This window comes from Primulina tabacum, chromosome 16 (assembly GCF_025594145.1).
Source record: "Primulina tabacum isolate GXHZ01 chromosome 16, ASM2559414v2, whole genome shotgun sequence".
Taxonomy (NCBI): domain Eukaryota; kingdom Viridiplantae; phylum Streptophyta; class Magnoliopsida; order Lamiales; family Gesneriaceae; genus Primulina; species Primulina tabacum.
This window is the reverse complement of record NC_134565.1, coordinates 19,462,423-19,489,393: the sequence shown is the minus strand read 5'-3', so window position 1 is coordinate 19,489,393 and position 26,971 is coordinate 19,462,423. Positions and strand designations below refer to the sequence as shown.

Genomic DNA, 26,971 nt, shown 5'->3' with positions numbered 1-26,971 from the left:
TAAATATGGATATCAAATAATACATATACATTCACACGCGTTAAAAATCATACTTTTATGTCAAATAGCTTTTAAACATAAATAAATCGTACATTTAAATAGCTTTTAAAATACCTTTTGAGCATAAATAAATCATTTTAAAAATATTTTTAATCATCATCATTAATCATATATCATTAAATCATTTTAATCATAAAGCTCACAATCATATATCATTTTGGGAGAAGTTTGATCCTTGAAAGTGACTAGCTTTTATCCTCCGATCGATTGATCAGTCTTCAGCTCCACATGACCCATGGAGGTGGGCACAAGGCTCCAACGTAGAAATACGATCGTCGGTATCTCTCTGGGGCCTTTTTCCATAAACGGGGTCACTCTGGGGCCTTGGCTCGTAAACAGGGTCCCTCTGAGGCCTTGGCCCGTATATGGGCTCCCTCTGGGGCCTTGGCCCTCACGTCATCCCCACAAAATTATAAGTTCACCGTCCTCACATAAACGGATCCCCCACAAATCATATATCATATGTCACAGTTGATTCACATCCCTCAAAATATTTTTTTTCCTTTTTCTTTTAAAACATAAAATAGCATAACTTCCAAAAATAGCATTTTAAACGATACAAATTGCATAACTTTACCATAAATCATAAAATAACATATTTTCATCAAAATCAACATTTTGAATCATAAAATATCATTTAACAAGCATTAAGATCCTTCAGGATGCTGCCAAGCTTTTACGTATTTTCTATAAGTGTAAAATTACTGTTTTGCCCCTGGACGTAAAAATTCTCGAGCCCCTGCTCCAAGCCTTGACCATCTCCTTTAGACCCTATAGGACCCACCTGGTTCGACCCCAGGCCAGCCGCAAGCCCCCTTCTTTCACAAACAGCTTATGCGTGTGCCTTGGGCTTCCCTCACGGTTTCCACTTTTGGCTCAAGCCACAGCGCACCCAGCCGCTCCAGCCCCTGTCCCGACCCCTGACAGTCACCCTAGGACCCTGATGGACCTACCCTGAGCCACTCAACCCCAGCAGCGAGCCCCCATGGCCAATGCTGCCCTAGCACAGCCGCGCGAGGAGTCCTTGCTCTAAAGGACTCCTCCTAGGCTGCAACCAAGGAGTACTAGCCATGCTAAACCGTAATTTTTAAGGGGTCCAGGGACTGAAATTGAGAGAACCAAAATTTCTAAGGTGAAATCTGGAATTTTCGAAAATTCAAGGAATAAATTAAAAATTTTAAGAAGTTTAGGGGTTGTTTATGCATTTTCAGGAATTGTAGGGTTCAAAACAATAATTTTCAAGAGTTTAGGTCTTGAATTGATGGAATTTAGAATTTATTTGGGTCAAGATGCAATTTAGGAAAAATTTAGGACCAAAATCAAGAAAATTCGAAACTTTAAGGGTTGTAATGCAATTTTCAAAAGTCATTTGGGGTCAAAAAGTGATTATTTTCGAGAACTTTTGGGTAATTAATTATAAAAATTCTTTAAGTTTGAACACGAACGAATTTAATGGTATATTTGTCGCAGGAGTAATATTCATTTTAGGTGTAGCTACCTATGCATTGCTGGATTCAGGAGCTACACACTTATTTATATCCGAGACGTTCATCAAGCGACTAAAGCTTATACCCAAGGATTTGGAATTGAGCTTTAAAGTTTCTATTCATTCCGGTGATCAAATGGTTACATCAAGCATTGTGAAGAATTTGGAGCTTCATTTACAAAATGATGTGGTTCACGCAGATCTCATCGTACTCTCGATGCCTGAATTCGACATCATACTCGGCATGGATTGGATATCTACATATGGAGTTTCGATAGATATTCGACAGAGGTCACTATCTATTCGACCACCTAGAGAGAAATCTTTTGTCTTTGAGGCAGCAAGGAACAAGCAAATGCCGCACATTACCTTCTGCATCTGTGCGAGGAAACTTATGAGACAAGACTGCCAAGCTTTTCTAGCATGTAGTACTTCAACACCTGTTCTTGTCAGAAGCTAGAAGATGAGGTTGTCAGAGACTTTCCTAGTGTCTTTTCTGATGACGTTTCTAGCATTCCACCGGACCGAAAGGTGGAATTTTTTATTGAGTTGATGTCGGGCAGTGTGCTAATTTTTAAGGCACCCTATCGTCTAGCACCGTCGAGATGGAAGAGCAAAAAGATCAAATTTAAGAGTTGCCAGACAAAGCTTTTATTTGCCTGAGTTGTTCTCCGTGGGGCGCACCGGTATTATTTGTGAAGAAAAATGATGGTAGTATGCAACTCTGAATCGATTATAGAGAGCTGAATAGAGTCACCATCAAGAATAAGTATCCACTGCCTAGAATCGAAGACTTATTTGATCAATTGCAAGGAGCTTCAATTTTCTCGAAAACTGAACTTCGTTCAGAATCCACAATAAATTTTCTCGAGTTCCAGGCCTTCTGGGCGGGCAAGCTCGAGCGGTAAGAAGTTACCACCCGAGCGCCAAGCTTTATGGGAAAAAAATTAAAATTTTGTCTTTGGGAGACATGCATAATGTATTAGTATGTTCGACGTGCAAAGAAAATGTTTTATGTTTTTGAGGTATACGAATTTTCTTGTGACCAATTATGAACGGGTTTGGAAGCCGAAGAATGTGTCCGGGGACATCTGCACCCCGGTAAAGCATGACCGAGTTATGATCAGGATTAGGAAGCAATAAAGCATTACCTAGGGACCAATTAACCCGGTAAAGCATGATCGGGGATCTTATGTATGTGGAAGAAGACATATCTCTACGCAAAATGATGATGATTATGCATGATGGCACATCTATGTTTATGTAAGTATATTCAAAGTTTAAATATGTATGTTCTGCTTCAAAACGCATGTGGCTTTATTTGTACTACTTGATATTCTCAGTTTATACATGTTGAGTCTTTAGACTCACTAGACTTGATCGATGCAGGTGAAGACGAGTATGAGGAGGCGAGAGGCGGAGACCAGTGAGTTGGCTCGGACTGTGCGGAGGACTAACTCGAGGACCGCTTAAACTTCAAGAATTTTCTTCCTATGCATGTTGAACTCATTTTCTCTTATTTTTATGAAACTACATTATGTCCTCGTTTAAACAAATACTTTTGCAAGCTTGTTGGTTGTCACTTGATGCCACAAAAATAGTTTGGACTCTTCTATATTTCAAATATTTAGACAAGCATTTTATTTGTATTTTATTTTCGAGAGTTTATTACTTATTTAAGAAAAAAATTTATTTTTCGCAAATTTTAAGCATTTTAAAGTATGGTACGTTACAGTTGGTATCAGAGCCGTGTTCTTGTAAAGGGTTATGCCTACTGCCAGTTGCGAGAAGCTCACGAAGTCATGCCTCAAGTCTGTAAGTTTTAAAAAAATTATTTCATGTAGTAATTATCAAAGTCATGATTTCAGCATGTACATGTTAAAGTTCGATTTACATTCATCTTATGATGATATGGATATTATGTTCATGCATGTTGGTTTACGTGTTGGATAAATTGTGGAACGGTATGCCTGCTAGACGTACGATTGCACGGGGAGCAGGTGAAGATGATAGAGAGGCTTGGGATGAGGAGAGGGCCAATCCTCCTCTTCCACCGCCAGATATGCAGGTGCAAATGCTTGCAGGAATGACTAAGTTCTTCCCACAGTTTGCGGGGAACAATACTGGAGTAGATACTGGAGCAAGGCCGCCTAGGCCAGAGGCGATGTATGAGAGATTCAGGAGGATGGATACAAAGGAGTTCTCGGGAAATACTGACCCGATGATAGCTGAGGGATGGATTAAGTCCATCGAGGTGATATTTAAATTTATGGAGCTGCAGGATGCAGACAAAGTTAGATGTGCCACTTTTCTATTGATAGGAGACGCTAGATTGTGGTGGGAAAGCGCACTTGTGGCAGTGAATTTGTATACCCTTACATGGGAGGGTTTCAAGGAAGTCTTCTACTCCAAGTAATTCACTAAGGAAGTACGCTCCAAACTGACCAGGTAGTTTATGACTTTGGTACAAGGGAGACAATAGTGTGGCTGAATTATTGAGGAAATTTGAGAGGGGATGTCACTTCGTGCAACTAATTGTGAACGATGTCAGGGAAAATTGAGGCACTTCCTTGATGGATTACGGCTGATCTTGCGCCGTGATGTTAGAGTTGCAGGTCCGGCTACCTATGCTATTGCGGTATCAAGAGCCTTGGCGGCTGAACATGACTAAAAAGATATCGAGAATGACAGGCAGGGCAAGAGGCCCTATCCGACGCCCCAGCAGCACCATTCACAGCAGCAGCAGTTTAAGAGGTCTTTCCAGGGTCAGCAGGGAAAGAGGCCGTTCCAAGGACCACCGAAAGACAAAGGTCCTATTCAGCAACATAAGGCTCCTCAGAAGCCTGGTGAGTACCCACCGTGCCTGAAATGCAACCATCATCATATGTGGCAGTGTCTATGGGGCTCGAGAAAAATGCTTCAAGTGTGGGGCAAATGATCACATGCTGAAGGAATGCCTGTAGTTGAGGCAGCCGACCCAAGGGTGAGTGTTCGCCATGTATGCCGAGGAGGCGAACCCAGACACGACTCTACTTATTGGTAACCTATTTAATTCAGCACATTGTTTATTTTTGGTCATGCATGGTTCGAATTTTACTTGGGGATATTAGTATGTTGTTTTCGTATTTTGGAGACCTTGGATAGAGTTTTCCAACTATGCATGAGGCTAAGATTAGTATATTGGAGTATAAGTTTATGTGTTGTGCTAACGTCCTTTAGGCAATATCTTTATAAAGACAGCAGCCACGAAGGCTTTTTTAGATTCCGGGGCCGCTCTCTCTTTTATCTCAGAGACATTCGCTAATTATTTGAATGTCCAGTCCATTGGACTCGACGTGAACTATTCCATGACAGACCATTAGGGGAGGAGTTATCAGCTACTAGCGTGGTCAGAGATATCTATCTTGAACTACAGGGCCACCTGGTTTACGCCGATCTGAATGTGTTTCCAATGCCATAGTTTGATGTTATCTTGGAAATGGACTGGCTGATGAAGAACAAAGTTCTAATTGACTTTTAGAAAAGATCGGTGTTGGTAAGACCATTGGGTATAGAACAATTTCTTTTTGAGCCAGACAGGTGGAGAAGTTTCCCTTGCATTATCTCTTGCATGCAGGCCCGAAAACTTATACATAAGGGGTGTCAGGCATTCTTGGCCATTATTATTTCAACATCTGATGCACCCACCCCGTCGATATCTGAGGTACCAGTTGTCAGAGAATTTCCTGATGTTTTCCCAGACGACGTCACAGGAATTCCACCAGAGACAAAGGTGGAGTTCGCCATTGACCTTGTGCCAGGCACTGTGCTAATCTCTAAGGCACCGTACCGTTGGTCTCCAGCAGAGATGTTAGAGCTCAAACAGCAAATTCAGGAGCTCCTAGAAAAAGAATTCATCCACCCTAGTTTCTCGCCATGGAGCGCACCAGTGCTCTTCATTACAAGGCTTCTGATAAAGTTTGATTTTCTGCTAGCCCAGGAAGCATGAGGTTTTGTATCGATTACCGAGAATTTAACAAGATAACGATCAAGAACAAATACCAAGGATCGAGGAATTATTTGATCAGTTGCAGGGAGCTACAATGTTCTCTAAGATAGATCTAGGGTATCACCAACTGAAGGTAAAAGATGCAGATGTTCATAAGACGGCCTTCAGAACTAGATATAGGCATTACGAGTTCTTAGTAATGCCGTTTGTACCGACGAATGCTCCAGCAATTTTTATGAACCAAATGAATCGAGTATTTCAGCCCTACCTAGATCAGTTCGTTATAGTATTCATTGACGACATTCTCATATACTCGAAGAACCATGAGGACCATAGTCAGCATTTGGGTACAGTTTTTCCAAGTCTCGCAGAGTCGCAAGTTGTTTGAAAAATTCAGTAAGTGTGAATTCTGGTTGGAGAAAGTAGCATTTTTGGGACATATTATATCTAGCAATGGCATTGAGTTAGATCCAGCTAAAGTGGCAGCATTAAAAGAATGGGTTGAGCCGAAGAACGCATCAGAGATCTGTAGTTTCCTAGGCTTGGCAGGCTACCATAGGAAATTTATTCAGAGGTTTTTCTCGATTTCAGTGCCACTCACTTCATTGACTAAGAAAAATGCTAAATTTGTATGAAGTGAAGAATGTCGAAAGAGCTTCGATACTTTGAAGCAAGCACTTATCTCAGCGCCAATTTTAGCTCTACCATCAGGGCAAGGCAATTTTGTGTTATACACCGATGCTTCTAAGCTCGGTTTAGGCGCATTATTGATGCAGCATGGTCGAGTTATAACATATGCCTCAAGACAGTTGAAAGTGCAGGAGAAGAACTACCCGCCTCGTGATCTCGAGTTAGCTGCCGTTGTCTTTGTGTTGAAGATATGGAGAAATTATTTGTACGGTAAGAAATGTCAGATATTCACTGATCACAAGATTTTCAAGTAATTATTCTCGCAGAAAGAGCTAAACATGAGACAAAGATGGTGGTTGAAGTCAGTAAAACACTGCGATTATGAAATTAGCTACCATCCCGCGGAAAGCTAATGTTGTAGCAGATGCTTTGAGCAGGAAAGTAGCAGTCTTAGCACAGTTGTTAGCACAAACATCTCTTCAGTCAGAGATTCAGAGGTGTAGACTAGAAGTTTATCCTAAGGGCAGAGCTCCCAATTTATCTAATCTAACAGTCTAGTCTTCTTTGCTAGACCAAATTCGTAGAGGTCAGCCTTCAGACGAACAATTACAAAAATGGAGACTGAAGGATGAATCATAGGACAGTGTACTCTACGCAGTGTCTGATGGTATCGTGAGGTACAGAGGAAGGATGTGTGTGCCTAGTGTTGATTCGATCAGAGAGGATATTTGACAGAGACACATACATCTCCGCATTCTATCCATCCAGGGGGTACCAAGATGTACAAGGACTTACAGATGCTGTATTGGTGTCTAGGGATGAAGCGAGACATTCACCGATTTGTATCTGAATGCCTCACTTGTCATGAAGGGAAAGCAGAGCATCAGAGGTCAGCAGGGATGCTTAAACCGCTCCTACTCCCTATTTTCGAGTGGAAATGAGAGAATATCACCATGGATTTCGTTGTTGGATTGCCGAGGTGAATTAGGGTATCTAATGCTATTTGTGTTATGGTTGATCGACTTACTAAATTGGCACATTTCTTATCGGTGAAGATGACATTCTCCATGACTCAGTATGCAGAGCTCTATATTGGAGAGATAGTCAGATTGCTCGGGATCACAGTTTCTATTGTGATGACAGGGATCCGAGATTCACATCGTCCTTTTGGAAGATTTTACATGTAGGTATGGGGATGAGGCATTTCACCCTCAGACAGATGGCCAGTTTGAGCGAGTGATTCAGATTTTGAAAGATTTGTTGCAAGCATGTGTGAGCAATTTCCATGAGAATTGGGAATCAAAGCTACCTTTAGTGGAGTTCACCTACAACAACAGTTTCCAATCATCTATACGTATGTCTCCCTACAATCACTGTAGGAAGGAAGTACAGATCGTCGATTCATTGGGATGAAGTCGGTGAGAGATCAGAACTTGACCCAAAGATTGTTCAGCAGCTTGCAGACGTGGTGGTCAAGATCCGAGACAGGATGTAGACCGTCCAGAGTCGCCAAGAGAGTTATGCTGACAAGAGGAGAAGGGAACTCGAATTTGCCGTTGGAGATCACGTATTCATGAAGATAGCACCCAAGAAGGGTGTTATGAGGTTTGGGAAAAGAGGCAAGTTGAGTCCGAGATTTATTGGGCCATTCGAAATTCTTGACAGAGTTGGGACACTTGCTTATCGTGTAGCTCTACCACCGAATCAGGCCGGAGTACACAATGTATTCCATGTTTCGATGCTGAGGAATTATAAGGAAAATCCTTCGCATGTTTGGAGTTATGAGCCGTTGCAACTTGCTCTCACTACTACAAAAACGCCAAACGACAACGGATAAAATCTGTTGTCGTAGGCCATTTAAAACTGTTGTAACTGAGGGTGTTGTTGAAAGTGTCTTCAACGACAACGGTTTTAAACTGTTGTCTTTTATACCGACGACAACGGTTTTGCAACGGTGTTAAACCGTTGTATTTTCTACCGACGACAACGGTTTTGCAAGGGTTTTAAACCGTTGTCTTTTATACCAACTACAACGGTTTTGAAACGGATTTAAACCGTTGTATTATCTACCAACGACAACAGTTTCGCAACAGTTTTAAACCTTTGTTATCTAGCACTATTGACAATAGTTTTGCAACGGTTTTAATCTGTTGTCATAATATATGAACGACCACAGTTTCGCCACTTTTGAGACCGTTGTTTTTTGTAGCAACGACAACAGTTTTGCAACGCCTAAAAATCGTAGTGTTTTGTTGAATTTACAACAATTTAAAACCGTTGTCTTTATATTTTCTTCAATAGAATTCAAAACTGTTGTCGTTAATAATTTTTTTCATTAGGTAAAAATTTAGTATTAAATTTCTTTTAATTTACAATATATATATAATAATAATTAAACCAAAAATAACAATCAAAAACAAAATATTTACCACATTAAATCCGTGACTATGTTTTGTTCAAAATCCATCATCCAAAATATGCCAACGATAAACAAAAATTTTACAAATTTGAATTTAGTATTGCAATTGACCTTGATACATGTTCGTCATCAACATGGCAATGTGGCAGTAGAGTCCCACAATATCAAAATTTTCCAAACAGAAAATACGGATATACTGCAATCTTTTGTCATCATCGGTCTCGATCTCCTCAAACCTCATCAACATTTATGCATCAAAACCTACCCCTGCCATTTCATCCCTGCCATATAATCCACACATAGAAAGCCCATTAAAAACCCATGTAAGAGATGAGGTTGCAAGCAAGACATGCACTGGAAACGCAACTAACACAAATGGTGCATAGAGACGAAAATAAAGTCATAACTAATATATACTGAGGAAAATAGAAATTTCGGCATGACCTCCCCATAAGTAGTACATCCCAAAAATTTCCATCTAACACAAACAACATTTATATACTCGAAAGAAAGTCATAACATCAATTCACAAACAAATAACATTTAAGTTCTAAGGAATCTATATATTGAAGTAAATCATATTTTTCAGGGACTTGATTGAAAGAAATAAAATTCCTAAAACTCTGAGGCATTTGCTCAGTCTTCAGTTCCATTCTTATGATGAGAAAGTAGGCTGGCAAAAATCAAAACACAAATAATATCGCTACGAATCAAGTTTCATTCTCTAAATTTCAGGTCCACTGTCAATCAAGATTAATTTTCCAATGTTTTATATATAGGTCCATGTGCAGTTGGAAATACTATACAATGCATTGGAATATTTGGAACAAATCAACATGAATAGACAAAGAAATGGAACACAAAGCACTTATTCATTGTAACACAAAGAACTTATTCAGTTGGAAATACTATACCATGCATTATTGAAGAAAATAGAAAAATGGTTGATTTGGTTCATTGTAACACAAAGCACTTCATCAATACTTTGCATACCTATTCATAAATATAGTCTTGTATGCATTCCGCCCACTCGGATCGCACTTCATCAATCTCTTCCTTGGAATACTCAGTTTTCATGAACTGTGAACAAACACAATGTTAATATTAGTAAAAAAACAATCAATAAAGATATTGAAAAATGAGAAATACACAATTATTTTTGAATATTGAGAATATGTCGAATATTACAATTGAAGATATCGAGTTCTTCTCACTGGTAGCATTTTTTTCAATCATTTCTCTCATAAATCTCATACCATAAAAACCACATTGTTTCGAATCTGGTTGTCGTGGACCCTAATTTAAAAAAAAATTTGTTAGTGATTGATACACAAATTGAAATAAACGTTAATTAATGACAAGTTCACATGCATACCTTTACCACTTCCCATATAGCTTGTTTTTTCCCTTTCCTTTCCTTATTTGAATTAAACAATCTTACACTCCTGCATACATCATTAACAGTCAACATATGAGTGTTTTATTCACTGAATTAAATTTGACATAAAAACAAAATATTAACTTACATATCCACCACATATTTCCAGTCATCGTAACGGTTTCGATGACTAAGTGAATCCACCAAATAAACCATCTCCTTGTAAGGATCGATGATAGTGAGAATCCAATGATAACTATGCACAAAACACATAATTAGCGCATACAATTCTATAAAATGTCAAGAAAATAAATTAAATTTGATATTGTAATTTTGACTCACCCAACATTATGTGGCACTAAAACTAGCTGATTTGTTGATGCAACACTTAGTCTTTCGGCCAAAACACTTGCTCTTTCATTCAAGTGTTCGATTTTACCGTTTCTGTCAAGTTTGGATACATATGGCATGTATGGGATCGTGTGTGGATTGACAAATCTAAACTTGTCAGTCTTGTTGTCTTTTTTCATCTTTTTATACAGATGCCTACAATTTCCAACAGAATAATGTGCATATGATAAATTAATTAAGTTTATACAGCTTAAGTGGTCAACAAACAAAAGAAGAAGACTTACCACATGTACACAACTATTCAATTGGCAGATATTGGATCCAAACTATAAAAAGGAATGATGTCTTCAAGGTGCAGAAGTAGTTCGTAACTCTCGTCAAATAAATCATGATCAAAAAACAGTGATAAATTTTGTTCATCGGTTAGAGCACGTTTACAATAACAATACAAAAGATGTAAAGATCTTGTCACACTTGAAGACAAACCAATCTTATTTCTGTGGTCGACATTTTTCTTCTTTTGAAGCTTCTAAACATTGCAAATGTACATATGTTAGCTGCAATATTGAATTATTTATGATACTTTAAATTTAAATATAAACCATCGTGTAAAACATTGATAGTGGGATACATCATTCTCCAATTCATCACCATTCATGTAGTGAATATACTCTCTTGTGAGACTTGCAAGTACAACATGCCATGCAGGATCTTGAGGATCTTCAATGTAAAACACCTGCTTTGCTTGACTGCCCAAGATAAAAGAGTCAGACTTGAATCCAATTCTCTTCAGGTTTACCAACGTGAAACCAAGATCATAAACTTTAATACCGTTAGTATTCTCAACCCAATTACATTTAAACATTGGAATTTGAAACATTTGGTAATCAAGTTCCCATATTTCTTGAATAACTCAATAAAAAATCATGTCTGACACAACTGGATTTTTATCCTTTGCACTAGCAACTTGCATTGTCGTTGCGACTAAGCTTACTCCGGAATTTTGCACAACTTGTACATCATCTCGCTCTTTTGTATGATAAGTGACCCCATCAATCAAATAACTAGAGCACTTTAACACTTGTTTGCTAGGTCCGCGCGCTACCCACTTCAATCTTTCTGAAATTTCACGAGTGGAATTGCCAACTGCACTTGCAACCTATATTTCACAAAGTGCTAAAATTTAACCCTAATTTTTAAAAAAACTCCATGATATTGATATTTAGACAACTTACAGTATCACGTAACCAGTTAATAAAGGTTCGGTTATGCTCATCTTGTAACCACCTTTTTGACTTTGCTTTATGGGGAAATTTTGCATCCAAAAATGTCATGTGTTCCCTGATGAAATGATTAAGGATAAGTTAATCAATTGAATGTAAAAGAATATCAAGAAAGTATTACTAAGTCAAAGAAATTACTCGATATAAGGCTCAACGTCAACATCATTTTCCAGTAGATAACGATGTGCTTGATTCAACTCATCATCACTAGTGTAGTGCATTACTGAACCAGACAGAGGCTTAGTGAGTTGTACTCTCTAATGCATTGATGGGATACCAATTGTATCTATACTAGACATGTAGTCCGAGCAAAATTCCACAGCCTCTTCAGCAATATAACGTTCGGCTATACACCCTTCAGGCCGATTGCGATTTTGCACATAGCCTTTCAATATCTTCATGAATCTTTCAAATGGATACATATGCCTAAACCAAACCGGTCCACACAATTTTATTTCGCGTACAAGATGAACGGTTAAATGAATCATTATATCAAAAAAAGATGGGGGGAAATATTTCTCCAGTAAACACAATATCATCACAATCTCTCTTTGTATCTCATCCAACTCTGAGACATCTATCACTTTATTGTATAACACATTGAAGAATCCACACAAACGAGTGATAGTATCTCTAACATGTTTAGGTAGGACACCACGTATGGCCACTGGAAGCAATTGTTGCATCAAAGTGTGATAGTCGTGTGACTTAAGGCCAACAAGTTTCAAGTCCTTCATCGACACGAGATTTTTAATATTAGATGAGTAACCCGTAGGGACCTTTATTCCAAACAAAGAATTGAAAATTTTTCTTTTCTCAGACTTGCTTAGAGTATAACAGGCTGCTGGAAAATACGTTCTTTTCTCCCCCATCTTTGGTATCAAATCAGTCCTCAAATTCATCTCCATGAGATCTAGTCTTGCTGCAACTCCATCCTTCGTTTTTCCTGGAATGTCAAGTAACGTACCGATGAGACTTTCACAAACATTTTTTTCAATATGCACCACATCAAGAACATGTCGAACATGTAGATGTTTCCAATACTCAAGTTCAAAGAATATAGATTTCTTTTTCCAACATGATTTCTCATCACCTACCTTCAACTGAAGCTTCCCACTCATTTTTCCCAGACGATAATTAATTCTTTCAACTCTTTCTAAAACTTCATGCCCAGTTAATGGTTTTGGTGTGAGTTTAAACTCTTGGTTCCCATTAAATGCTTTCTTTTTCCTTCGATATGGATGACTTGTAGGAAGAAACCTTCTATGGCCTGTATACACAATTTTTCTACTATGCTTCAACCTCGTCGAATATGTTTCTTCACCACATATTGGACATACATGATATCCTTTCACAATACAACCTGACATGTTCCCATATGCAGGAAAACCATTGATCGTCCATAGTAACACAGCTCTAAGCGAGAACATTTCTTTTCGATATGCATCATATGTATCAACACAATTATCCCATAAAAATTTTAATTCGTCAATTAGAGGTGCTAAGTAGACATCAATATCATTTCCCGGTTGTTTGGGACCAGAAATCAACAAAGTGAGCATCATAAATTTTCTCTTCATACACGAACTTGGAGGAAGATTGTAAGTGATCATCACAATTGGCCAACAACTATATGCAGAACTCATCGAACTATGTGGATTCATGCCGTCTGCTGATATGGCCAATCTTAGATTTCTTGGCTCGGAAGCAAAATTTGGCCAGTTGTGATCCACTACTTTCCAAGAGGGTGCATCAGCCGGATGACGCAAGTATCCATCACGAATTCTTTTATCAGCATGCCAAGTTAATTCCTTAGATATCACCTTCTGCTGAAACCATCTTTGAAATCTGGGAATAGGTGGGAAGTACCAAAGGACCTTTGCAGGAACTCCTCCATTTATCGTAGAATTTTTACCCAACTTCCACCTTGACATCCCGCAAATAGGGCTACTGGTAAAATCCTCATACTCCTTCCGGTATAAGATACAATCATTAGGACAAGCATGAATTTTCACATAATCCATCCCTAAAGCACATAAGCTTTTCTTTGCATCATGCGAAGATAAAGGCAATTCATTGTCATCTGGAAGCATTTGCCCAAACAAACCAAGTAAATCAGTGAAACTTTTATCACTCCAACTATATTTTGCCTTCAAGTTATATAATTTCACAAGTGCATATAACTTTGTAAATTTAACACATCCAGGATATAAAGGTTTCTCGGCATCTTCAAGTAGCTTATGGAATTGGTTTGGATTCTTAGCATAACTATCATATGCACCATGTACCATACTTATAGGTTCCTCGGTAAAATATTTGCGTTCATCTTGCCCTACTCGATCACTATCATTCATTGAGTTCCCGAACTTAGATCTTTCGCCATGCCAAATCCATGTATGATATGTTAAATCTATACCATTACAACACAAATGAGCCCTTATAGTGTCAATATCTTTCGTCTTTAGATTACCACATTTTGCACATGGGCAAGGCATTGCATTCGGATTGTTAGCATTTCGCGATGCAAACTGCAAGAAATACTCCACCCCAACCTCATATTCATGTGACAACCTGTTCTTTGACATCCAATCTTTGTCCATTATACGTACCACTAACCACCCATCAATGAGTCAAATCCTTCAAAACAATTGTACAAACACTATTAAGTTGGTGTTCAAAAGAGTTGTAAACAACAAAATTAGACATCAATGTTGTGATGAATCTATCAACAATGCGCGTGTTACATAGCTTCATTCGTTGTATTTTTGTGGCGATGGCTTTATCAAAAATGACATTAATTTATTTCGTAAATATGTAGAAACATACCTGCAAGAAACCGCCGCCGCAGCTTTTTTACCGACTGTAAACTTGAAAATAAGCAAATTTCCTACCCCACTGTCACCTTCAATTTTGTGCACATAAAGAATGAAAAATTCATATCAGGCCCATCACGTGACAGAACTACACTTGAAAAACAACCATAACAAAGGAATTACCGCTCAAATCCGCATCAAAGAAGCTTGCTCAGACTAGCTAAAGTACAAGCTTGAAGGATTTATATTCAATGAGAATAACTCAAACTTGTTCTTAGCCCAAAATTCATATAATCAGCTTGTATGAGCTCAATTCAGCCCAATAAAATAAAGCAATTAAAACTTGAGCTCGACAAGAAATATAACATTCTCGACTCATTCTTTATATGCGTCTGAAACTACAATATTGAAATCACAAAAAACCACGAAAAAGGCACCAACCATTGCGAATGTACTCTTCCCAGATCCATTCTTTCCCATCACAGCATGAACCTTTCATATCCAACAACCAAATTAGGAGTCAAAGAAACTGAAAAACTATGTGCTTACAACTAGAATTAGAGTAAAACCTTTATTTGTCTCAATATTTACTTTTGTTCAATAAAATATATATATATAGTTTTAGTTTCCCTCTCAACCATCATTGTTAATTCGTCTCACTAAAAATATACATGCTTTATCGAAAAAAGAAAATATCAACAAAAAAAAGGTTTTGCCAAAAATTTGCAAGGAAAAAAAAACCTAGTTTAAGCAAATTCTCGAACACCTACGCTGCAATATAAAAGTGGTCATGTGATTACAAAAATATTCAACTCGAATCCTTCCAACAGATGCAATACATCACCGTGGAACACAAATTAAATTTATAAAGCCGATTTGAATGCAACAAAAATGTCAATGTCTTTCCGCATAATATCCATAAAACGGCATATAATATTGTGATCTTCAAGATTACACAGCAGAATTGTGAAAAGATAAATTACATTTCGTTATCAAACTATCATCTTGCCCACTTAACATCTATACCCGTCCAACTTAGCCCCCACTTAACTGTTTATCATAATTGCATCAAATTGGGTGGAAAAAATACATATGCAGCAAAATGGAATAAACCATATCGACATCATTTTGTATACCACACAAGGGGGGAAAAACTTAAATTAGGTACCTCGCCTTCGTGAACCGTAAGATTAACGCCTTTAAGAATGGGCTGCTTGGACTCCGCGATTACGGCGGAGAGATTTTTGACAACAAGCAGGAGTTTCAAAGCGCCACCGCCGGCGGAGGTGGAAGAGGGCAGGGTCTCAAAAGACTGTGTTCGCTTTTATGCTTTGTGAAAGGGAAAGGTAAAGCAATGGGTAGCTCTCTCGATCAGACTGTGTTCGCTTTCTTTGCTGCGTGTTGCAATGAGTAGCTCTCTCGATCAGATAAAAGATAATGGTGTCTTCTTGGCAAACCAAGGCCGCGAATTTGATGGCTAGATCGCACGGTGGTCGGCCGTTTTTCCTTGGCGTTGAGAAGCGGCGGCGTCGGCTTGGGATTTTGGGGGGAAGAGGGCGACGTAGCGCGAGAATGGGTTTGGGTTTTCTTTCTTTTTCTTCTCCCTTTTATTGCAAGTGTATATAACACTACAAATTTTTTTAAAAAAAATTCTACCACAACGGTTTTTGTAAACCCGTTGTCGTTAACCATACAAAACCCTAAGAAAAGACAACGTTTTAAAAAACTGTTGTCGTAGCTCTAATAAAACCAGCTGAAAGACAACGGTTTTTAAAAACCGTTGTCGTAGCCCAAAAAAAACATAATAATAACCGTTGTCGTAGGCCAACAAAAAAACGGTTAACGGTTGCCAAAAAAAACAAGCCAATAGACAACGGTAAAAACCGTTGTCGTAGCCCAAAAAAAACAAGCTAATAGACAACGGTTTTTAAAAACCGTTTTCGTAGCCCAAAAAACAAGCTAATAGACAACGGTTATTAAAAACCGTTGTCGTAGCCCAAAAATACACGCTAATAGACAACGGTTTTTAAAAACCGTTGTCGTTAGCCCAAAAAAAACAATCTAATAGACAACGGTTTTTAAAAACTGTTGTCGTAGCCCAAAAAAAACATGTTAATAGACAACGGTTATTAAAAACCGTTGTCGTAGCCCAAAAAAAACATGCTAATAGACAACGGTTTTTAAAAACCGTTGTCGTAGATATATCAATGACAACAGTTTTTGTTGTCTTTAAGAAACTGTTGTCTATGAGCGAGATTTTTGAGCCTACGACAAGGGTTTCTCTTGAAACCGTTGTTAAAAGACAAAGCACAACGGTTTTTATAAAAAACTGTTGTCTTTGATGTGTTGTTGAATTAAGATTTTCTTGTAGTGTCTAGATCTGTCATATGAGGAAAGACCTGTCCGAATACAGACAGGAGCGGAGACTTCGGAACAAAGTGACCAAGTTGGTCAAAGTCCAGAGGCTGAATCAATCATTGGACGAGGACACTTGGGAGGCCGAAGCAGATATGAGAAGTAGCTACCCGGAATTGTTTGGTAAGATTTAATTTCGAGGTCAAAATTTATTTAAGTGGGGAGGAATTGTAGAGCCCAAAATCAGTACACGTAAACCCATGCATTTATTAAATTGTTAAATTACTTATTTAATTTTAAAATGATTTTAACGAGGCAAGATTTATGATTTGCATTATTTTAAATTATATTATGTTTATTTGATACACGTTGAGACATTTTCTTGAGTTTTATGTTTCAGACGAATATTCGATACGGGATCGTGAAAAGAGACCGGTGACGATTTAGGCGATTTGTGAAAATGTGGTATTTATTTCAAGTCAAGGAAATTGATATTTTAAATGATTTATGAAGTTTTAAGCCTTTTAAAAATCTAATTTAATTAATTAGGTGAGTTTAAGATTTTAAGTTTTTCTAAAATACTAATTTGATTAGTTGGGGATTTTTTTAAAACCTTGAAAATTTGACATGTGGTATTTTATTTAAAATTAGGGGGATTAGTAATTTATTTAGCATGTTAATTGATTATTAGTATTTTTTATTAAAGCTAATTAACCCCTAAGTATCTCCCTAATCATCACTCAAACACACACTTACACGCTTTACACACACACAAATCTGCACACACACATACACGTAGAATTTGAGGAGAAAAGATAGGGTTCTTGAGCCTCTTTCAAAAGCCATCATCTCAACCCCTTTCCATTAAAAAATTTCTGGAGTTTACGTCCCTTTTTCGAGCAAGAATCGTGTAGCAAGAGTCTCCAAACCATTTCCCGCAATTCACCGCGTCGGTATTCATTATCTTCGAGCGTTTAGACGCAAAGACATGTATATTTTTTATTTTTACATCGATCTTGTCGTAGTAAGTATTTTGATGTGTATGGTGCGTAAAAATTCGTTTGTGTTATGCAAAGTTTGAGCAAAAATGTTTGAAATGATTTCAAATTAGTTTTTAGATCTCAAAAATTGAATCTGCTGTCACTTCGAATCCTGTGAATTTTTGTTATTTTTCCTGGAAAAATTTTTAAATATAAAACGTAGTACTTTTTGATATCTTCGATTTGACATTAAATTCATGATTTTTAGACAAAAGATGAGTGAATTATGATCATTCTCGTGTGACTGCTCAACTGTGTCGGTTTTCAAAGTTTTTTCGGGCAGAGCGGCGCTTGGGCGCAAAATTTTACCGCTCGAGCGGTAAGAAGTTACCACCCGAGAGCTAAGCTTTCCGGAAAAAATATAAAAAAAAAATTGAATTTTTGTTTTGGGCAGACATGCATAATGTATTAGTATGTTTGACGTTCAAGGAAAATGCTTTATGTTTTTGAGGTATTCGAATTTTCTTGTGACCAGTTATGAACGGGTTTGGAAGCCGGAGAATGTGTCCAGAGACCTCTCGACCCCGGCAAAGCATGACCGGATTATGATCAGGATTGGGAAGTGGTAAAGCATGTCCAGGTACCTCTCGACCCCGGTAAAGCATGACCCAGGATCTTATGTATGTGGAAGTCGACATCCCTTCCAGCCCAGTACTCTTGTCTAGTCTGTTCAGACAAAATATGTATGGGTCACTTGCTTGGAAACATATCTCTACGCAAAATGATGATGATTATGCATGTTTAATTATGTACGATGTAAGCACGTTTACGAAAATGTTTATGAATTGATGGCACATCTATGTTTATGTAAGTATTCTCAAAGTTTAAATATGTATGTTCTACTTCAAAATGCATGTGGCTTGATTATGTACTACTTGCTTCTCTCAGTTTATAAATATTGAGTCTTTAGACTCACTAGACTTGATCGATGCAGGTGAGGACGATTATGAAGAGGCGAGAGGCGGGGACCAGTGAGTTGGCTCGGACTGTGCGGAAGACTAACCCGAAGACCGATTAAGCTTCATGAATTTTCTTCCTATGCATGTTGAACTCATTTACTCTGATTTTTATGAAACTACTTTATGTCGTCGTTTAAACAAGTACTTTTGCAAGCTAGTTGATTGTGGCTTGATGCCAGGAAAATAGTTTGGACTCTTCTATATTTAAAATATTTACACAAGCATTTTATTTTTATTTCATTTTCGAGAGTTTATTATTTATTTAAGGGAAAAAATTATTTTCCGCAAATTTTAAGCATTTTAAAGTACGGTACGTTACGGAGCGTAATCGAGATCCACAATTTTTTGGGTCTAGCTGGCTATTACAGAAATTTCATTCAAGGATTCTATCAAATAACGGTACCCTTGACCGTCTTGACGAAGAAGAATGTGAATTTTATTTGGGGATCCGACTGCCAAGAGAGTTTTGAGAAGCTGAAGCAAGCTTTGACTTCAGCGCTGGTTTCATCCCATCAGGGCAAGGAGAGTATGTTCTCTATACGAACGCTTCAAAGCTTGGTTTAGGCGCAGTTTTCATGCATAATGACTGGGTGATAGCTTATACGTCTAGAAAATTAAAGGTTATTGAGAAGAATTACCCAACTCATGACCTCGAGCTTTTAGCAGTAGTATTTGCATTGAAAATTTGGAGACACTACTTATATGAGGAAAAGTGCAAGATTTTCATTGATCATAAAATCTTGAAGTACTTCTTCACCTAAAAAGAGTTAAATATGAGGCAACAAAGATGGTTAGAGCTGGTGAAAAACTACGACTGCGATATTAGCTACCACCAGGAAAATCTTATGTAGTTGCAGATGCTTTGAGTAGAAGACATCGGTTATTACTCAATTGAAAGTTCAAATACCATTGCAAGCACAGATTCAGCGATTCGATCTTGCAGTGTACCCTAGGAGCGAGGCTCCTAATCTTTTTACTATGACAGTATAGTTGACTCTGAGGGATAGAATCCACGAAGGTCGGTCTTCTGATGAGCAATTGCAAAAATGGAGATTGAGATATGAGTATAAAGGTCGGAAGCTGTACTCTGAGGAGGATGACATAGTTCGATACCGAGATCGACTATGGGTTTCTAGTGGAGATTCACTGAGAAAGGTTATTATGAAGGAAGCTCACAAAAATCCATACTCCTTTCATCTTATAAGTACGAACATGTATAAGGATCTGCAGTCATTGTATTGGTGGCCGGGCATGAAACGAGACATCTTGAATTTTGTTTCTGAGTGTGTGACATGCTAGCAAATTGAGGCAGAGCATCAGACGCCAGCAAGGAAGCTTAAGCCACTTCCTATTCCATAGTGAAAATGGAAAAATATATCGATGGAATTTTTAGTGGGATTGCCAAGGACTATCAGGGGATTCAATTTCATTTGGGTTATAGTTGATCCTATTATGAAATCAGCACACTTTCTACCTATTAAGACGACATTCACCATTGATGCGATTCTTCAAACCACGAAAAACTTGCTCAAAACGGAGTAACGCCCCCGATTCGATGAAATAAAGAAACAGTAGTGTTTCCCTGATCTTTTTGAACAATTAAGTTTTTAATATTCGCCTCTAAATTACGAAGAACTTAGCAACAAATATTAACGAAGATAAATTATCGAAATTCAAAAGAACCTTCAAAGAATTCGTCTTTGACAATCCGAGTGAATAACAATCGACAAACTCCACAAAATATTAAATTCTGATAAGATTGATTTGAGGAACACACAGAGGAATATACAAAGCCAAGCTTTAAAATTTGAGAGAAAACTCAAAAATATGATAAAATTCAATACTATATCTTCAACGTTTGTGTTTACAAAAAATTATATAATAAAATACAATAAAATCGTAATATAGGTTTTTCAAATCTAAAATCCGCAAGGCGGCGCGCGCTCGAGCGCGAGATTTTACCGCTCCGGCGTGGGGTCTTCTGAAATTCACGTTCTGGACAGTGACTTTGTTGCTCAAGCGGTAGGATTTGACCACTCGGGCACAAAGCGTTCTGTCATCCACTTCATTTAACACTTGCACAATGATCCTATGGACCCCAAGCACGTTTCCATTCATCAAGAACCCTTCGAGGCTTGGAGCCTTGCTTACAAGCTCTTCTCGATTGCTCATTATTCCATGCAATGCTTCATTGAACCTCCTTCCAGTCATTTTAATGTCATGTCCGGTCAGATTCACATAAACTATGACACAGTATGCAGAGGTGTATATTCGAGAGATAGTCCGACTACATGAGATTCAAGTGTCTATTGTTTCTGACCGAGATCCGATGTTCACATCATCCTTCTAGAAGAGTCTGCATTCAGCGATGGGAACAAAGTTGTTGTTCAGTAAAGCGTTGCATCCTCAAACCGATGGTCAATACGAAATGGCGATTCAAATTTTTGAGGATCTACTCCGAGCTTGTGTGATTGATTTTCATGGAAGTTGGGAACCGATGTTACTTCTAGTAGAGTTCTCCTATAATAGGAGCTACCAGTCGTCTCTATGTATGGCTCTCTACGAGGTACTTTATGGGAAGAACTGTAGATCACCGATACATTGGAACGAGGTTGGTGAAAGAGGAGAATTTGTTCTGGATTTGATCAACCAAACAACAGAGCTAGTAGTCAAAATCCGAGATAGGATGAAGACTACTCAAATGCGACAGAAGAGTTATGCTGATAAGCGACGAATGGTGCTAGAGTTTGTAGTGGGTGACCACGTATTTGCCAATGTAGAATGGTGTTATGAGATTTGGCAATAAAGACAAACTCAGTCCAAGGTTCATAAGACTGTTTGAGATTTTAGAAAAGATCGGGACAATAGCTTATAGAGTGGCGTTGCCACCAACCCTAGCTGGAGTTCATAATGTATTCCATATCTTGATACTATGAAATTACATGTCAAATCTTACACATGTACTGAATTATGGACCTCTGCAGTTGACTCAGAATATTTCATACGAAGAAAGACCTATACAAATTCTAAATAGGCAAGAAAGAAGGCTCCGAAACAAAGTTATACAAATGATCAAAGTCAAATGGCTAAATCATTCAGATAAGGAAGCTACTTGGAAAACCGAGGAAGACATGAGGAGTCGCTAACCGGAGTTTTTCGGTAAGTTTTAATTTCGAGGACGAAATTTAATTTAGGAGAGGGAGGAATTGTAAGGTCTAAAATGCGATAACGTAACCGAATTGCGTGCAAATCTATGATAAATGAAAAATGCATAATTTAATTGTTTTAATTGCATTAATTAAATGTGGTATGAATGTTTACTTTTTCAAAATATGGTTTTCTATTAGAATGTATAAAAATGTGTTTTAATGGTTATTCGAGACTCGATCGAAAAACGGAGATCAGGGACCAGAAAAGGAAAATATTTTTAATAAAATGATTAATTTTAATTATTTAATATATGGTATATTTTAAATGGTATTTTCGAAAATGGTGCTTTTTTAGATGGTTTTACATGCCGAAGCGTATTTTAAACCGATAATCGATTTTCGACGAAAGTAAGGACTTTTTGGAGGCTCGACTAATATTTTCGAATACTATCCTAAACGAAATATTTTACCTACTTTATAATGGGCCTAATGGACCTATTGATAGGATCGGTTAATAGGTAGAAAAGTGTTTATAAGGGGGGTTGAATAAACACTTACGATTTTTATAACCTTCTTCGAATGAAGTATCAGTTTTGTGATAAACTGAAACTTAGGAATCCTTTCAGTCGATGACAATCAGTTTAACTAAAGATAGTTGCGGAAATAAACTGACTGAAGGATAGAATAATTAACTAAAATAATAATGCAAGGATTTATGGATGTTAGGAGATTGAAATAACTCCTACGTCACCCCTTCTATCACAAGGATAGGATATGCACTAAAAGACTTTGATAAATAAAAAATTTGTACAGACCCAGTTCAGTTTGGACTTAACACTGCCAAGACTGAAACTCTTAGTTAACAACAATTTTCACAGTTCTTCGACTAGATTTAGCACAACTGATATAAGTAATATAGAGGTTTGTGCTAGTAAGCTCAAAAATTAGCCTCAAATGCTACGAATATTTCTAATAAGTGTGAGCTTTTTGAATCTCAAATGAGAGTAGTGAATCTAGCAGAATAACAGCTAGTTTTTTGAGAATGAATGAGTCGTATTATTCAGCACTGTATCTGATATGCTTTTCTTGCTTATTTATAGGCTCTCTTCCAATGGTAATAATAAATACAATTTGAATCTTATGTATCCGTTGATTGCCTCGTCAAAATTCTTCTGACATTCGTATACTTTATTCTCTGAAATGCGGCGTCCCACTACGAGTTACAGTCTGCTTTGTACTATTGTCGGTTGAATGTCCTTTCCATCTGATGACGTGTTCAGCTGAATGATCAGATGATAAGTAGATAGGTAACCTCACAACTGAGTATTTCAAATGATCAGTTTCCAACTGATCAGTCAGTTGACAAAGTAGATGCAGTTCGGTTGATCTCAGTATTAAACTTCAGTTAGTTAACTGTCAATTCGAGTGTTCGTGATCAGTTAGTTCAATCAGATTTAATATCTAATTTTGTCAAACTACCGAAATTATGTTTTCAACAATTTCCCCCTTTTTGGTGTTTGACAAAACTTTGTAAAGTATGAACTGATCAACTGATCTTGAAATAGTCTTCAATTTCATTGTAGATAAAATAACTTTTCCAATGTACAGATTCGTACAAAGAATGAAATAAGTATCTAATCTTCTGTACAGATTCGTACAAAGAATAAATAATACAAAATCTTCAAGTCTTCAACCATTCAACCGAAGTCAGTTGATCTTCATATATTCTTTTTCTTTTCTTTGTCTTCTTCTGTTTCTATTTCCCCTTTTTTTTCAAGCACATCCACTTTCCTTGTTAGAATGCGGACGTCTGTTGCAATATTTGATACTGCATTCATCATAATGTCCTGCAGCAAATCAATTCTTTTAGTGACCTTAGATTCAAGAAAGTCAAATCGCCTGCCGACTAGTGCTTGAGTCTGGAAGTGCAATTCAGTTGACAATCTATCTTTCTTGATTTCTTTAGTTTGGATAAAAATATCAGATACACTCTTGTTAAGCTGATTCAGTCAGTCTGTTGTAAATTCATAATTTGAATTGAGCTTCAAGGTATGTGCAAGCTGAGTAGATTGTATTGCAGAGATAGCATTCATCATACTGAGAAGGTTCGACTGAACGGTTTGGAGTTCTTCAAACAGGGCATTAGTGTCTGAAATTCTAGGAGACATGGCTCCAGAAGTTTCTGGAATCTGTTCCCTTTGTTCTTGATTAAATACAACTATCGCACCGTCAGTTGGTTCTGGTATAAGCACAGCTATCTCTGAAATATCTTCAGTTAAACGGTCTTGGGGAAGAGACGTAACAGATGGAAGAGCAGAAGTAGTAGAAGGTTCTTCAGTTTGTTTAACAATTGCTTCTCCAGTTGGAGCAACAACTGATTTTACAGTTGGTTTAACAATTGGTTCTTCACCTGGTTCAACAACTGGTTCTTCAAATGGTTGAGAGACTGTCTGTAAAGTTCAGTCCAAAATTGCCTGTTCAGTCACAACTTCTGATGGAACTGGCTGTTCATGTTGAACAAAATTGGGCTCCTCAGCTGGTTCTTCAGTTCTAAGCACATCTTCAACTGATCTTGAATTGTCCAGCTGAATATCTAAGGTGACTGATTTGATGACCTCATCAAGATTTGCTAGAGACAATTCAGCTTCAGTATATGGCGGTGGATCAGCAGTTGAAGATTGAGGAATTGAAGATGAAGATGGTGGAGCAGTTGATGAGGAATGTTCCGTTGCTTTTTGAGATACTTCAACAGCCGAGTCTTTGGGTGGCTCTTAAACTGACTTTCCAGCTGGCTCTTCATCAGATGATAATTCTTGTGCAGTCGCTAGAATGATCAGTTCTTGATCCATTTCCCAATCCTTGATTTGCATATGTAAGCATATAAGATCCGAGTCCAGTTGATTGTATACTACTGAGTCATTGACAGCAATTGGACTTGAAGGATCAAAATTTTGACGCAACTCAGCAACAATCTTCTGAATCTTCTTGGCTCTCAGCTGATCAAACAAATATTTTTTGCGTTCTAGACCCTGAGCAACTGTCGAAGCTTTGACTACTCTCAGAACAGTAGCCTCTAGTTGAATAAACTTCTTTAGTTTAGTCTTCGACTGAAGCTATTTAGCAAAAACTTTAGTTCTGAATTGACTCACTCATTGTAGGTCTTGAGTTTCTCTGCTGCAAAATCGTTGATCTCTTTCCAGATAAGATCATTATGCGTTTGAACCGCATTGGTTGGTCTGAGATATTCTTGCATCGTCCCTTTGCCTTTGGGATCAGTGAGAATATGGGGAATGCTCAACCCTGTTGTTGTTGCATCGATTTGCTCTCTGATTACTATTCCCTTGGGTTTGGGAGGAGGTAAGGAAGAGTAACCAGCGATAGTGATTAGTGGAGCCTTAACTCTAACAAGCTTCTTCTTGTCACTAGATACAGTGAATTTCTTTTTTGGCAAAATGGCAAAAAGTGGTAACTAATCCTCGTTTGAGGGTTCAGTTGGAATGGCCTTCAGTGGGATAGCCTTAATGGGCATCTCAGCTCTTGACTGCATCAGTCAATCAGTTGGGATGGTTCCAACTATAGCAGAAAGCTTGGTTTTCAAAGTCCGAGGCTTCTTCACAACTTTGGGAGAAGGAGTCCTCTCAGAATCAATTTCGCTGACAATCACTTTGCGCTTGATTGTCTTCTTTTGAGCCTCCTTTCTTGCTTTCTTGACTGATTCGGGAGCTCCTCATGTCCCAATTTCCTTTTTCACTTTAATGAACTACTCAGGTGACAAGTTCAATTTGGCCTTTGGTGGCTGTACATTCTTATCTTTGAACACTTTGAACTTAGATGATTTCTCAGCAGTATCACCCACTAACCCCATCATTTTCAGTAGAAAATTGATTTGCACAACATATCCCCGTGATTGCTTCGTTAACTGAAACATATTTTTCAGAATGGTGAAAATAATATTCCTCCAGTTCACCTTTTTTCAGCCATGATCACCGTCATGACTTGAAATTTTTCAAGAGTAAGAGCAGCAAATGAACCAGCCTTAGCTAGTATCCCTTGGCTGAAATATCCGCCAGTAGTTGAATTTCTGGCTTGAGCTCTTTCTTTGGATCAGAAACTTTGATTTTCCAACCATTAGCTGACAGAAGAGACTGTATTTCTTCAATATCAGAGATTTTTACCTCCAAGAAATTGATTAGCCCATCGGTAGGTAGTTGAAACAGTTTCCATCAACAGTAACGTAACTATTTGAGTAGAAATCATGAAGCTCTTGTGGATAAAGTTCCTTAGAATATTGTCCCAGAAATATCTTTAAGCCGGCTGTTTCTAGTTTCAGAAAGACGTTCTTGATATCGGCATCATTGAATGATAGAATAGATTCAAATTCGACAGCCATAGCATTCAAAATATGTTCTGGAATTTGGTTTGCCATTGCTAAGAGTTGGAAAATTTGAAATTTTGCAAGATAAAAGCTCTGAATGTGAATTTTTTCTGAAGAGTAAAGTTTGCGTAAAGAAAAGCTGAATTGAAGCGGGGAAATGTACATATGTAAGTGATTGTACAAATTATGGACACGTGTCAGTCTACGAAAATTTGAAAATTAATGTGTACGTGTGCTACAAACGTGTGTAATATTTTAAATGGTTCAAGTGGGTCCATGTTTTAAAACACTGTTCATCATTTAATGCGAAAACTGACAGTCACGTCACTTGATTTGGAATAAAACACGGTTAATTTGTTAACTTATATGAGAAGATTAGCTAAATTATCAAATGAATGATCAGTTGTGTGACTGATTCATTTCAGATGCAAATTCACTAACTACTGTCTTCTCAGTTAACCTCTTAAAATCGATATTCCTCCTTAATAAATGCATTTTTTTTAAAATTACGAAAGTTTAAACGGCAAATAGAGTGACATAATAAGATAAATCTTATGCTTTAGAAGATGAAACGTCGAGTGTACTGATTACGTCTCTTCATTTCTTTGCTCTTGTGTTATAAATAGAAGTGTTGGAAACTAAGTTTCGGCGTTTGACAAACTGAAGGACAAAATCTCGAACCAAC

The 26,971-nt window shown here is 37.7% G+C and overlaps 1 protein-coding gene across 4 annotated transcripts; it reads right to left on the bottom strand.

Moving 5' to 3' along the window:
* Positions 1-8,620: 8,620 nt before the first annotated feature.
* LOC142529671 (uncharacterized) lies at positions 8,621-16,163 on the bottom strand. 4 transcript variants are annotated; one of them, XM_075635271.1, is made up of 5 exons: positions 10,110-10,191; positions 9,959-10,028; positions 9,772-9,879; positions 9,577-9,663; positions 8,621-8,864 (listed from the first exon to the last, which is right to left on the bottom strand). In XM_075635271.1, the coding sequence occupies exons 1-4, from the start codon at positions 10,175-10,177 to the stop codon at positions 9,577-9,579; spliced, it is 333 nt and encodes a 110-aa protein (XP_075491386.1). In that variant the 5' UTR covers positions 10,178-10,191; the 3' UTR covers positions 8,621-8,864. The 4 variants fall into 4 exon arrangements, 3 of the variants coding, with proteins under 3 accessions (XP_075491386.1, XP_075491387.1, XP_075491388.1); XR_012815937.1 differs by lacking the exons at positions 8,621-8,864; positions 10,110-10,191 and adding an exon at positions 15,577-16,163 and having other exon boundaries at positions 9,537-9,663; XM_075635272.1 differs by lacking the exon at positions 8,621-8,864 and having other exon boundaries at positions 9,537-9,663; positions 10,118-10,163.
* Between the last annotated feature and the right edge of the window lie 10,808 nt (positions 16,164-26,971).

Bases quoted from the DNA above. Each gene is read 5' to 3' on its own strand.
- LOC142529671 (XM_075635271.1), bottom strand. From the start codon at position 10,177: ATGGTTTATTTGGTGGATTCACTTAGTCATCGAAACCGTTACGATGAC. The intron at 10,029-10,109 runs GTAAGTTAATAT...TGATGTATGCAG, and splicing joins TGGAAATATGTGGTGGATAT to GAGTGTAAGATTGTTTAATT. The intron at 9,664-9,771 runs GTAATATTCGAC...GTTTGTTCACAG, and splicing joins AGAACTCGATATCTTCAATT to TTCATGAAAACTGAGTATTC.